Below are 13,419 nucleotides of genomic sequence, written 5' to 3'. Positions count from 1 at the left end.
GTGATAGCCAATATGGGTGCCAGGCGGGCATCTTGAAAATTTTTTAGTTTGGCCACCCGGGGGCCAAATTTAATGTCCAAAGTTAAAATGTTTGATTGCTCGTTTAATAGTGGTCTGATTTTCATAAAATTTTTATGGTAGGTACTCCTAGCAAGGATACATTTCATAAATGTGGGTTTTTGATTTGACCTACTTCTCAAGGTCACAGAGGTCAAAGTTTTCCTATGGCACCGCCATTTTACAATGACGGCAGGTTTTGTCACAGCTTTAGCTACAGATCCCTAACTTGGTACGAATGCACCCCTATACTCTTAGACTAAACTGCAGTCTTTTTCTGATTCTCAGTTTGGCCAGCAGGGCCCCAAATGTTAATAGTGGACTCTCCCCTAAGGGTGCCTTGAAATGCTGCTAAGTGGGATGTCATAGTCTAAGCCTAGGCAAATGCAGGATTAATTAACCTCTACAGAGCCCTAGGAACTTCAGATGATGGTTGTTTCTTGTACTAGACACAAGCAAACAACATAATTATCCTATTCCTAAGCATTTCCATAATGGGTCATCTGTAAACCAAAGGACTTTTTTTAAAAAGGTGTGTTAATGCTGATGACTTGTTGCATGGAATTGCTTATTTGTTCTTTTGGTAGGCATGCCTTGCATGTTTTGCTGCTTCAAGCTTTTGTTCTGCTGCTGTTTTAACGATTACTGGTCAGATCACAAAATTGTCTACTCTGCTTTGTCATACCTGTAGTCACCTCAATTAAATTCAACTTACGCATTATTTTATCTCTCATGTAATTTCATTGTAAAACATTACTTCATTTCTTTCTTACATTTAAAACCATGTTAATGCTTCATCCATCTTCCCTTCACAAGAGGTTAGCACAATGGCCCTGGCCATTTTTTATCAAAAACATGCAAATTTTGACAAATGTATGAAAAAAAGGTTTATCTCTCTTATTGTAATTTCTTGAACATTACACATGACAAATGTATTCACGAACATGTCCCTTGAACTTTCCTTCATTTTCAACAATGAAAGTTCAGGTTTTGGTGGATTTTTATGAATTTTTATAATTTTTCTTCAAGTTTCGCCAGATTCTGAGATATGTCACTAGAAATTAACCACCAAAATATAATGAGTTGTATAAAAGGACGAACATGATTATGGCATATTTTGGACATGCAGATGCCCTTGACCATTATTCCCTGCTTGAGAGTTTCGCCATGAGCCTATACATGTGCCAATTCTGGGATAGGTCTGATAATTACATTGAGAACCTTCACATGGCATTACGAAAATGCATAAGAAAGACCATTTCGAAGCCATAGAGATCCACTGCCTAGTATTACTACCGAAGGCAGTTGAAATGAAATGGCCAGGGCCATTGTGCTCACCTCATGTGGAGGAAAGATGGATAAAGATCATGGTATTGTGTAATGTAGTGTTAGGTTTGATTTAGGTCCAAGCAATTACAATTTCCCCAAAATGGCCAATTTACAGTACATTCGACATCTGTGACCTTGAAAAGTAGGTCAAATCAAAGAAGACCCGGGTGACACATTGAATGGTTGTTAGAATTAGATGTACCTATGATATAAAATTGGTGCCAATCGGGCAAGTAATTACTAAGAATAATGGCATTTTGAAGAATTTAGGATTTGGCCCCCTCCCTGGAGGCCAAACGGCAAATCAGATCGCACCAAACTTCAGTACCTGAGATCACCTGACCAAGGGGTACATGTGTACTTAATTTGTGATCAATAGTCATTGCAGTTAAGAAACGTGCCATAGTAACGGCCTGACAGCCAATTTACGCCATTTGACCTCTGTGACCTTGACAAGAAGGTCAAATTAAAAACCTGTGTGACATATACTGTATGGCGGTTAGATGTACCCATGATATCAAATTGGTGGCAATCGGGCAAGAAGTTAAGGAATAATCACATTTTTAAGGTTTTTGGATTTTGCCCCCTGGTGGTCAAGTGGTAAATCATATTGGACCAAACTTCGGTCCCTGAGATCACCTGACTAAGGGGTAAATGTGTACCAAATTTGGGATCAATAGTCATTGCAGTTTAGAAACGTGCCATCGTTACATCCTAACGGCCAATTTACACCATTTGACCTCTGTGACCTTGAAAAGTAGGTCAAATCAAAAACCCACATTTATGAAATGTATCCTTGCTAGGAGTACCTACCATAAAAATGTTATGAAAATGAGACCACTATTAAACGAGCAATCAAACATTTTAACTTTGGACATTAAATTTGGCCCCCGGGTGGCCAAACTAAGAATTTTTCAAGATGCCCGCCTGGCACCCATATTGGCTATCACATTTGATAAAAAATCAAGGATTTAGTAGAGAGTACATAGATATACATCCAGATCAAATTTGGTTGCAATCCGATCATTAGTTTCGGAGTAATAGTTCTGTGTTTATTTTTCAAGATGGCTGCCTGGCGGCCATATTTGATGTCCGAACGGCCGAAATTTTAGGGGTGAAATAGAGAATCCCCAGATACATGTCCACAATGGTTTAAAACCTTCTAGCTAAAATAGATAGGAAACATGCTACTGTTCAGTGAATCAGCAAACTTTGACCTCTGTGACCTTGAAAAGGAGGTCAAATCAAAAACCCGGAGGATATATGATGCACCTTTGCTAGAAGTACCTACCATATTTTTATCAAAATTTCCCGACTACTATTAAAGGCCATATATCAAGGTTTTTTGCCATTTTCTGCTGTAAGACGATTTCAAAAGTGTACCTAACACTTTATACAATACAGAAAACCAAATGCAATTAGCTCCATCCATTTTGAAGATATAGCCAATTATGTGTTTGACAACTTGATTACCTAATCAGGCTAGCAACTGGCTTGTTAGAGCCAGGCGGCGGGTTCAGCAAAAGTTGTGATGTAGATCAGGTCATCTGTACATGTCATGCAATCATAAAAGCAGGAGGGCCTTAATTAATTATGCACACCTGGAAGTAATGTGTTTCATTCACTATGGTGTATTGTGTGGCTCCGAATTGTGTCAAGGATAGCACAAAGAACAATCGAATGACGAATGGGACCCATTTTCATGAATTTCCAAAGCCAGTTGAACGAGAGAGGAGGAAGCTGTGAATTCGGAAGTGCAAACGTTTGGAGTGTTGGAAGCCTGGGCCTTCGGCCAAACTTTGCAGTGATCACTTTATCGATACGGATTATCACATGAAGCCGGATATCTGCATCCAACTGAATATTAAATGCCACTTTGTTAAAAACAGCTGTTCCAACCATGTCAATTGCATTTAATGCCCGAGGCTGCTGAGGTCGGTTGTTATACATAATGTGTAGGTCCTATTCGGGCCTGTGATACCGCATAGTGTCTTCTTGTATTCCAGCCATAGCAAGGTGACAGCGACACAGGTCAGTGTCAGTTACAGCCACTGTCAATGACAGATTATTGTCATTTGACATCTAGGCCTATCTAACGTTGCACGGCATTATATCGTCACGTCAAGATGATTGTGCATAATACCGTCACTTTTCAATAGTAGTTCAGCGTCATGACATAACTGGCGATACAACACTGACGAGGCGAAACAATATTCATATATTGTGCAACATTAGTCTGTTCAAAAATCATACATGTTAAGCATCTGCAACCGTCTATCAATGTCTTCTTTGCTATATCGGCAGGTCTGCCATGCAAATTGATTAACCACAAATTCTAATCACTTTCGTCCGAATGATCACTCTCATTATGATCTAGTGATATTAATGGCTCGAACATGTACGGCTCAACGTTTAAATATCCTTCTGTATCGACCAAAACATCCTCAAATTCACTGCTCTTACTCTCTGAACTGTATGCGGAAGCCATCTTGCTTTGTTCTGACTGACCTGATCTACGTCATCAAAAAATCCCTAGCGGCCACATGTGGAACTAATCTAAAGTTGTGTGTGGTGGGAAATTCAAATAGTTTAAAATTGAAAATTGAAATAACTAAATAATGACTTTATTATTATAATTTTTTTAATGTCTGGGATCTTGTTTTTTTAACCCTCAACATATTTCATGAGTATCAAGCATGTTTTCAAACCTTGATATATGGCCTTTAAGGGAGATATTGCATATTTTCACTTTTAACGTTTGGCCCCCTGGTGGCCAAACCATGAAACGAATCGGACCGAAACTTGGTCTCCAAGGTGTCATTACATAAGGGTACATGTGTTCCAAGTTTCAACTCAATAGCTCTAACAGTTACAAAACTTGCCCTGCTAACGGACGACATACGACGACAACGACGACGGACGACGGACGCCACGGTATGGGATAAGCTCACCTCTGCTAAGAGGTGAGCTAAAAACGGATTATTTACATCACAACTTTGCTTGGGGAAATTTAATTTAAAGATGTGTTCTCATCTGATATTTGAGGGTAGTTTGTCTATTGTCAGCAGAAACCTCACAAGGTTAGCCAGAAAACATAGGTTTAATAGGCACAATATCAGAGAAACATCCCAGTATATTGAAAACTGGACTGTCGGTAACAAGATCCTGCACATGACTTAAAGGAACTCATCGAAAAGACAGAGAATGTGCATACCAATATTTTAACGCGGGAAGAAATATCCAAAATCATTGAAGTGCTGTGTACTGAGTGATTTGGTTTAAGTAGGACAGCCTGCATGTATGTTTGAATTTGTATTTTCTGTATTTTCGGTATTTTAAATCTGTATGGTGCATGTTGGACCATGTATTGGTCGCACTTCAAATGTACCATATGCGCGCCAGCAATCTGCACTGTTCTTAGTACTTGTTAGTATGATAATAAACATATATAAAGCACTTTATGTGTTTTGGGTTTTAACCACCTAGTGGCAAAATTAGATATCGAACCAGACCGAAATTTAGCCTCCAAAGTGTCATCACATAGGGAAATACATGTATACGTACCAAGTTTCAAGTAGATAGCTTAAGTAGTTACAAACGATGCCTTGCTAATTGATGACGACAAGGCCAGACGCGCGACGCTACACCTGGGTTCAAACTTTTTTTACAATCTCGAAAACTTGGTCGCATTCCGCAATTTTCAGTCGCAATTATTTTCCCATTGATGAAATATAAGTGTATTTGAGCAAATAAAATCTTGAAAAATAGTGTTGCATTTTGGTGGAATATAGCACCCAATAAACTGAACCAAATGTGTACCTAAATAATGGTCTACGGCACTAGATCAATGATACACATAAACATATCATATGTAGAGCAGCGCGAGCCACGCTGGTTGCCAGGAATGAACGCTATCCTGGTCTTGACGGAACCAAATTTACGCCTGACGAGATCACTTGCCAAAACATACGCCGCAGGCAGGTGGAGCTGCGCAGTGGTATAAAAATTATGCTCTACACAGTATCGATCGGGTGCCGATTATGTTAATTACGTTTCACGGAATCATGATAACCGAGATATTGGTTGATTGGTGGGCGGGGCGCACCGGGACATGTTCTGCGTTGGTTGGGACAGCGGGGAGAATATTGTAATATTGTTACACCACGTAGGACTCACACGTCCCGCGTTTTGTGATATTGATCGCACAGTAGTGGGCGGTCCCACATTCAAAATAGATGTAGCAAAAAGGGAGAGGTATTTCAATTCTGGTTGCTTTTGAAATCAGTTGATCCCTGTCATCATAAGAAAAGCTCCACTCTCTGGAGGTGAGCAAACAAAGCATGAATCATATAGGGCTGTGATTCCGTCACCAAGGGGTACATGCGTACTGAAGTTTGAGTTCAGTAGCTTAAGCGGTAAGGAAATGTGAAAAGGCCAATTTACGCCATTTGACCTCTGCGACCTTGAAAATTAGGCCACACCAAAATCCGTATGATATAAGATATATATTTGCTAGGAGTACCTACCATAAAACCTTCAGCAAAAACAAGTCGCTTATAAGCGAAATATTGCACTTTTTAGGTTTTAACTTTTGGCCCCCTGATGGCCAAGACGAGAATCGGATCGGGATGGCCTGAAATTCGATGTCAGGGGTTATCTGATTAAGGAAGGACTGTGTACCAAATTTCAAGTTCATAGCTTCAATGGTTAAGAACCGTGCCATAGTTTAACCTCAAACGGCCAATTTACGCCATTTGACCTCTGCGACCTTGAACAAAAATTAAATGACTCCTATGATATATGATGTATCCTTGCTAGGAGTACCTGCCATTAAAAATTAGCGAAAACAAATTGCTTATAAGCAAGATATCGCACTTTTGAGGTTTTGACTTTTAGCCCCCTGGTGACCAAGTCCAGAATCAAATCAAACCGAAAGTCAGAATCAGAGGTCACCTGATCTGGTCACCAAAATCTTTGAGAACCTGGGCCCAGAAGGGGCAACAAAAGAGAGCAGTGAATATGTGGCATGATGTATGACAAAGAAGATAAATCATCTAAGCCAAATAAGTGACAACAAGTGATGGTCAGTTAGGCCAGACAGGAAGGAAGTATTTCTCTCTTGTGTGCTGCTCTTGTGACGGGCATTCGTTCTTTACAAAGATCAATAAAAAGGCCATGTAGGAGCCATTGTGCTCACTGTATACTTATTTGGTGGTTAGGATTTCATGCTGGTTAACCCATATGGGGGCACCTACGGAGTACGTCGTAGCCTTTTAAAAAACTGAAAACGGGCACCTACAGCTAATTCTGAGTGCTATTTGAATCACCCGCTACAATGGGGAATCCCCATAATGTCATCAATTATCACCGTGCAGCCGAGAAGAACGACCATTACGCACGTTTTCTCGCCTTTGTGTGTTTGATTTCGTCTTTTCAATGTATTTTTTGGGGTTTTGTGGGGTTTCTGAGGGAGAGTCCAGACCAGCTATGGAGGATGCGACGGAAACATGAATTATAAAATCCAGTATAGAGAATAGGGGTTAGTTTATGACTTTATTTGACAGTATATCATCTCCTATTTCAATCCAGAGTACTGCAGTGCATATTTGTCAATGTTTGTGGTCGTGAGGGGTGGTTTGGCTGGCCGACCCCTCTGGGCCCTTTTTGGTGAACTAGTCCCTTTTTAGTGGTTAAACTCTGTTGCTTTCTCAATATCAAATCGGGAATATTAAGATAACATTATGAGCTTTCGGCAAATCTATATACTTGATTGGGTCTTCCTTGGTTCATTGTGTTGTTATTATTGTTTTTCTGAATTGGTTGCCAATGCCATTACCTGAAATGCCTTGCCCGTTCAGGGTTTAGAAATATTAAGTGCTTGCCTCCATATGGGTTAAGAAACATGATACATGTATACTATATAGGTCAAGTTTTAGCCCCTGGTGGTCAAGTTGAGAATGGACCGAAATTCGGTGCCAGAGGCTTTAGAAACGTGCCATAGTTACACTCAAACGGCCAATTTACCCCAATTGACCTCTGTGACCTTGAAAATTAGGTCAAATCAAAATCCTTATGATATGTGATGCATTCTTACTAGGAGAACCTACTATAAAATTGTTATCGAGAATGAGTCACGTATAAGAGAGATATCACACTTTTTAGGTTTCCACTTTTGGCCCCCCCCTTGTTGCCAAGTCAAGAATCAGTTCAGACCAAAACTCAGTGTCAGAGGTCACCTGACCAAGAGGATCCTGTGTACAAAGTTTCAAGTTCATAGTTCAATCAGTTAAGAAAAGTGCCACTGTTTTTGAAACAGGAAATGACGGACACTGCGGTATTGTATTGACTCCCCTATGTAGAAACAAAAATTATTAATCCCTTGGGTACCTGTGGCATGCCTAGCGTACCACAAGTTCATGAGCTTACCCTTTTGTCTACTTTTCCCCATAACTCGCTTAATATCCTGTTGACTCAAGACCAAGTGCATTCGAAAAATAATTAAATTCTAAACATAACGAGCTTATTTTGGTGTGTCTGGAACAAACACTGTGACTCAAGCAACTTTTGAATTCATTTGACCAAAAGTCGACACTCAAATGACACAGCACATTCAGAAGAAAGGTCCTCAGCACATATATCCATCCTGACACCTGGAGTATGTCCAAGGTGATTTTGGACTGCACCACAATTCCAATTGGTCAATCCCTGTCAGGAACTCCCAAATTGATGCTTGAGGAAAGTATCGAATACCAAAAGGGTAGATGAAAATCAATGGGATGTAAGCATACTTACATCTCGTAAGTCAAAGGTAACCTCAAGATTTTTGGCAAATTCTTCTGCAAATTCTGGATACATTTCTAAAACATCCAACAGATCATCACGAATGATTTTATGTAAGTCACAATAAGTTAAGGCTCGAACATTACAGCTTGATTTGCCAACTGTCTCGTGTTTACATATATTCTCCCCGAAGACATCATCTTTCCCTGAAAGAATGAAATAAAAGAGTCAGTTATGTAAAATGCAGTTTCAAGAGAAGTATCCGCAGTAAACATTTAAGGGTTCTGGCTATGAGCGTTTCTGAGATATTGACAACCTAAGGTAATAAATGAAATGGTCCATGGACTATGTGCTTATTCGGGTAACGTAATGCACGTTATTTGCAGTGGATATGGGGAGAACAGTTTCTGGCTAGTTTCACCAGTTTTGATTCCATTGAATAATATTATTCTTCTCGGCTCAATGGCACAAAAGAAAATTACCGGTACCATCTAAGTACATCACTTTGGTTATAAAGTTGACTGAATTTCAGGGATATTGAAGAGTGTACATTTCACATGGAAATCATTCGACATCTGTTACAACAGGAGTAATAGGACTTTGTTCGATTTTCAAGATGGCGGCCTGGTGGCAGTATTTGTCATGGAATTTGACTGAAAACTAGGGATATTGATAAGAGTACATGGTTGCTATCCGATCATTAGTTTCGGAGCAATAGGATTTTGTTTAATTTTCAAAATGGCCACCTGGCAGCTATATTGGCAGACGGATTTGACTGAAAATCAGGGATGTTGTAGAAAGTACAAAGATATACTTTTACATGGAATTTGGTTGCAATCTCACATTCTTTAATTTTCAAGATGGTCACCTGGTGGCCAGAAAGTAGGTCATATCGCGAAAAAGAAAAATATGTCTGGGCATATTGCCCAAAGCTACCATCACACTAAGTTTTAGCCATCTAGCCCTAGCGGACAATGACGACGGACGCTACAGTATCGTATAAGCTCCCCAGAGGCGAGCTAAAAACTGGAAAGATGAACAATATTACCCCCGAGGACCCCAACCTCCTTCCCCTGAAAGTGATTTTTTTCTGAAAAAAAAATCCTAGTAAACCAGACACGTTATTGTCTTGTGAAACGCATCCAGGCTCATAACCAGGAGCCCATGACGATTTGTTAAGCATTGCAAGTACAAAAGGTTTGAGGCTGGGTATATGATGGAAGAGGTTGTGGGACCCTCGAATAGCCATTCTTAAGTTCCATCTCCTGTACCAATCCTGGGTGGGGCAACTCAAAGTATACCCAAATTCAAGTTTAATTAGCATAATCGAGTAATCGAATTACCGATATCAAGTCTTGATGTGATAAAAGCGTGCACACGATTGCCAAAATATCTGCAGGCAGATATTTCTTGACAGATACTATCTTGCACAGATAAATGAAAAAGGCGGATACAACCTGAGATATATGTTTGTGAAAAGTTAACTGACTGTCAAAAAGCACGCAAAGATTGCGTGCCGACTCACTTGAACGAATTTGAATGTCAGCGATTCTAAGACTGACACCACTAAACCCTAGTTTATCATTTTGATAAGGAAAACGTAGCAATACGAACTCTGTTTTTAAATAATTGACCTGGAGTTTATTCTCCGTCATCTACAGGCGCACATCCCTAAGGCAGTTTTCAATCTTAGTGATCTCTTGGGCCAACGATGTGGGGTCATAAAAGCTAAAGGCGTGTCAGTTCTGTGTGTCCTCGGCGTAAAAGTGACCACTGATGTCATGGTCTGCAATGATTTTAGCCAATGGGTAGGTATAAGAAGAAAAAAGCAGTGGTCCCAAGACACTTCCTTGAGGCACCCCAAACAGCAGATTATAGGTGTCGGACAAACTATCGCCGACCTTGACCCGAACTTTACAACCAGACAAGTATGATTCAAACCATGAAAGTGCACTACCTTGGATAAGGTAAAGAGTTTGCAAATGCGAGATCATAATCTTGTGATCAATGGTATCAAAAAGGCAGCGGATAAGTCTAAGAGAACCATTGCGACACTGTCTCTATTGTCGGAACTCTCGAAAATGCTGTTGGTGATGGATGCAGTCTCCACACCATGACTAGGACGCTAAGCAGATTGATTTTGGTTGTACATATGCTAGCCACAAGATGGCTATGGAGCCTCGCTGCTTCCACACATTCGAGAAACTATGAAAATTGGAGATGGGTCGATTGTTCTTCAGCTCAGAGTCAACCGCTCCCTGCTTTTTCAGAACAGGGGTTACGATTGCTAGCTACATACTCTCAGGGAACAAAGAACAATTGATGAGCTCGACCAAGGACGGTAATATATTCGGTAATACATCCTTTAAGAGATGGCAGGGAATGGGATCCAGTATACATGTTTTGACTGATGTTGACCTTATTATTTTTTCTAATTCAGATATTGTACATGGTTCAAAGTCAGACAAAACCATATTAGATGTCGGCAGTGTTGAAGCTGGTTTATATGTTATTTCGCTATTGTCAAGATGTTGCCTTATCGTCACGATTTTTTAATCAAAATAACTATAGGAAAAATAGCTAAATGGACACCTTCGGTCCTGCATGCTTGAGTTAACGTAGTCCTTGGGTTGTATAGCAAAAGACCCAAGCACCTGTCCGGGTACCAAACTAAAATCGAAGACCCTCTTTCAGCCAGAGATATCAATCTCACAACCGCTGTCCTTCCAAACCACCCAAACCGAAGAGGAACCGCAAATGGATGACATTAATGAGGATTCTGAGCCAATGAACCACCGGTCCCTCGAGGGCAATTAGAAAACGTGCTGACCCAGCCTTACATCAGTCCAGCTCCCTCTAACATTCAACCAAACTTTTTTTACCAAGTGCTCAAGCTAGTGACATACAAAATGCTGAGCAATTCAGTTTCAAAACGGACCATGTACTTTTTTTAAAGTAATATATGTGCAAAATTCATGAAGTATTCAATGGATTACTTGGTTTTTTATTCGACGAGGACCTCCTATAAGTTCCATCTCAAAATCATGCGAGTATGCGTCCTAGCACGCAAGAATACGTCTTTAGAAACTTGAAGAGAGAGGAATGCTAGCCTTGGTCACATATATCAACTAGAGGCCTGGCGGCCTGAATAGCTACGCTGGCAGAATTTAATAGCAAGGAATGAGATGAATGACAAGAAAATGTAGCACGTAGTATATGCGAGTACCAGAATGTAGGTTTATGGTAGATAGGGAGATTTGGACGGACTAGATGGAATCAAGCTTAGACAAATGGGGCCAAATTCATGAAGGGCGTTCAGCTTAAAACAGCGTTTAACTACTGAATAGACAGATTCAGGTCCTTCATGTCCTCCAGTTAGTAATGAAAATGGGTGAGCACAAACCTACTGTTCATTATCTTTAGTTCGATACCAAACACGACTACTTTAGCTTTAACAGTCTTAAAGTATGGCAGAAGGTCATAAAAGTATGTCAGTGCAAATCTCTCCTTCATTACCTTGAGTTTAGATTACTTCTTGTGACACTGCCCTATTCCCTCCCATAAGGCTACAATGCAGTCTCTAGATTGTGACATGAGGCATGATGCCATCTCTAACATCACCCTCTCTACTCTCATATCAATCAGGCTACAATGCGGTCTCTTACTTGATTGTGACATGGGGCATAATGCCGTCTCTTTCATCACCCGCTTCTCTTATATCAATCAGACTACAACGAAGTCTTACTTGACTGTGACATCAGGCATGATAACGTCTCATACATCACGCTCTTCTCTTATATCGATCAGGCTACAATGTGGTCACTTACTTGATTGTGACATTGCCCTCTTGTCTCATATCATTCAGGCGACAATGCGGTCTCTTACTTGATTGTGACATTAGGCATGATGACGTCTCTTACATTACCATACCCCTTGCCTGACCTCTTCTGAAAAGGTGCAAGTTGTGGGAAATTTTCATGTAGAAATAATTTGGTTTCCAGGTATCAAATGATCAGACGCAGTGCCGTCTTTACACTGGCAGATAAACTAAACATAAATGACTCCAATTGCGCCATGGATAATTTATTTTCTGAGGCATTTCCCTCTCTCTCGACCCAGGGTCGAGCGCGACCGTAAAGGGGTTGGAATTTTAACTCAACCTAAGGTCGAGCATGACACTAGTATAAGGGTTAAAAGTTGCATGTTCAAGAGTTTAGGTTTAATAGGCAAGCTTTATTTTTTGATATTATAATAAATAAAAATTCAGAGATGCCTATTAAATTTCAAGGCTTTTTTATTCAATCAACTTGTATAATACAGTAAAACAAGACCAAAACGTGAAGGACAAATCAGCTAAGATACAGCGTCTTCTTTCCCGATCCTGTCAATCTCATGGCTGACTGGTTGATTGGTTTCGTGCCACCAGTTCCACGCGAATATTTTTTTCACATCTAAAATATCCACTATCTTGGATTGGTAATAAGCATGGAGGAATCTCCATGTGACGTCATTAGTCGATTTTGTTCTATTTTAAGCCATGCACTCCACGTGCGTTTGTTGACATTACCTTAGATGCTTCTCTTAGCAAGTTGCATTAAATTTTACTGTAGTATCATGGTAACTTAAGCAAAACAAAGGCTTGGCACCAGTAGAAATGCATTCATTCCTACTCTTTTAGAGGATAGGAGAGGGTTTAGTAAACTTTCCTTGAAATGTTAAGATGAAAAAGACAAAGGCAAATTGAAGAGTTTGCTTCAATTTTGGAGCTCCTTTTTAGTCTTTCAGGGAATTTAGGCTGCAATTTCCTCATTCACTTCTACTTTCACATTCACACATTTTTGGCTCACAAATCCCTTATAAATGAATATTCTAAAATACCTTGGTACCGTAAAGTCAACTTTTAAATGGAAAATGCATAAGCCTCGTTCTGAGAGTGGAGTGTTTTGGACACGCAACCAAGATGCTCTACCAAAGTTCCCTCGGGTTGCACTAAAATATGGAATTTCAGCTCACTTCAGAAGTTTGAGGCTCTCAAAACACTGCTTCAAACACAAATCAGCCAAGGAAGCATCAACCACTCTAAGTTTTTTAATGAGCACTACACATATTTGCCGAGAAAAACGCTCCAAATAGCCCATTTGCGCGGATTTTAGCATCACTTGAGCGAGCCGATGCCGACTTCCTATGCGCGCTGTACAAAATGTACATGTCTCATTTTCTGTAACGTTGTCGTAACATAATGTAAACAACGGC

The 13,419-nt window shown here is 40.1% G+C and overlaps 1 protein-coding gene across 7 annotated transcripts in view; it reads right to left on the bottom strand.

Moving 5' to 3' along the window:
- LOC135500896 (potassium voltage-gated channel subfamily H member 6-like) overlaps positions 1-13,419 on the bottom strand; it is a 600,170-nt gene that overhangs the window by 166,348 nt on the left and 420,403 nt on the right. For all 7 annotated transcript variants that reach the window (XM_064792608.1, XM_064792609.1, XM_064792610.1 and 4 more), the window contains one exon: positions 8,179-8,372. In XM_064792608.1, coding sequence (XP_064648678.1) covers positions 8,179-8,372 — 194 coding nt within the window. The remainder of the gene's footprint in view (positions 1-8,178; positions 8,373-13,419) is intronic.

This window comes from Lineus longissimus, chromosome 16 (genome assembly GCF_910592395.1).
Source record: "Lineus longissimus chromosome 16, tnLinLong1.2, whole genome shotgun sequence".
Lineage (NCBI taxonomy): Eukaryota > Metazoa > Nemertea > Pilidiophora > Heteronemertea > Lineidae > Lineus > Lineus longissimus.
The sequence above is the reverse complement of the archived record's forward strand: the minus strand, read 5'-3'. Positions and strand labels throughout refer to the sequence as shown.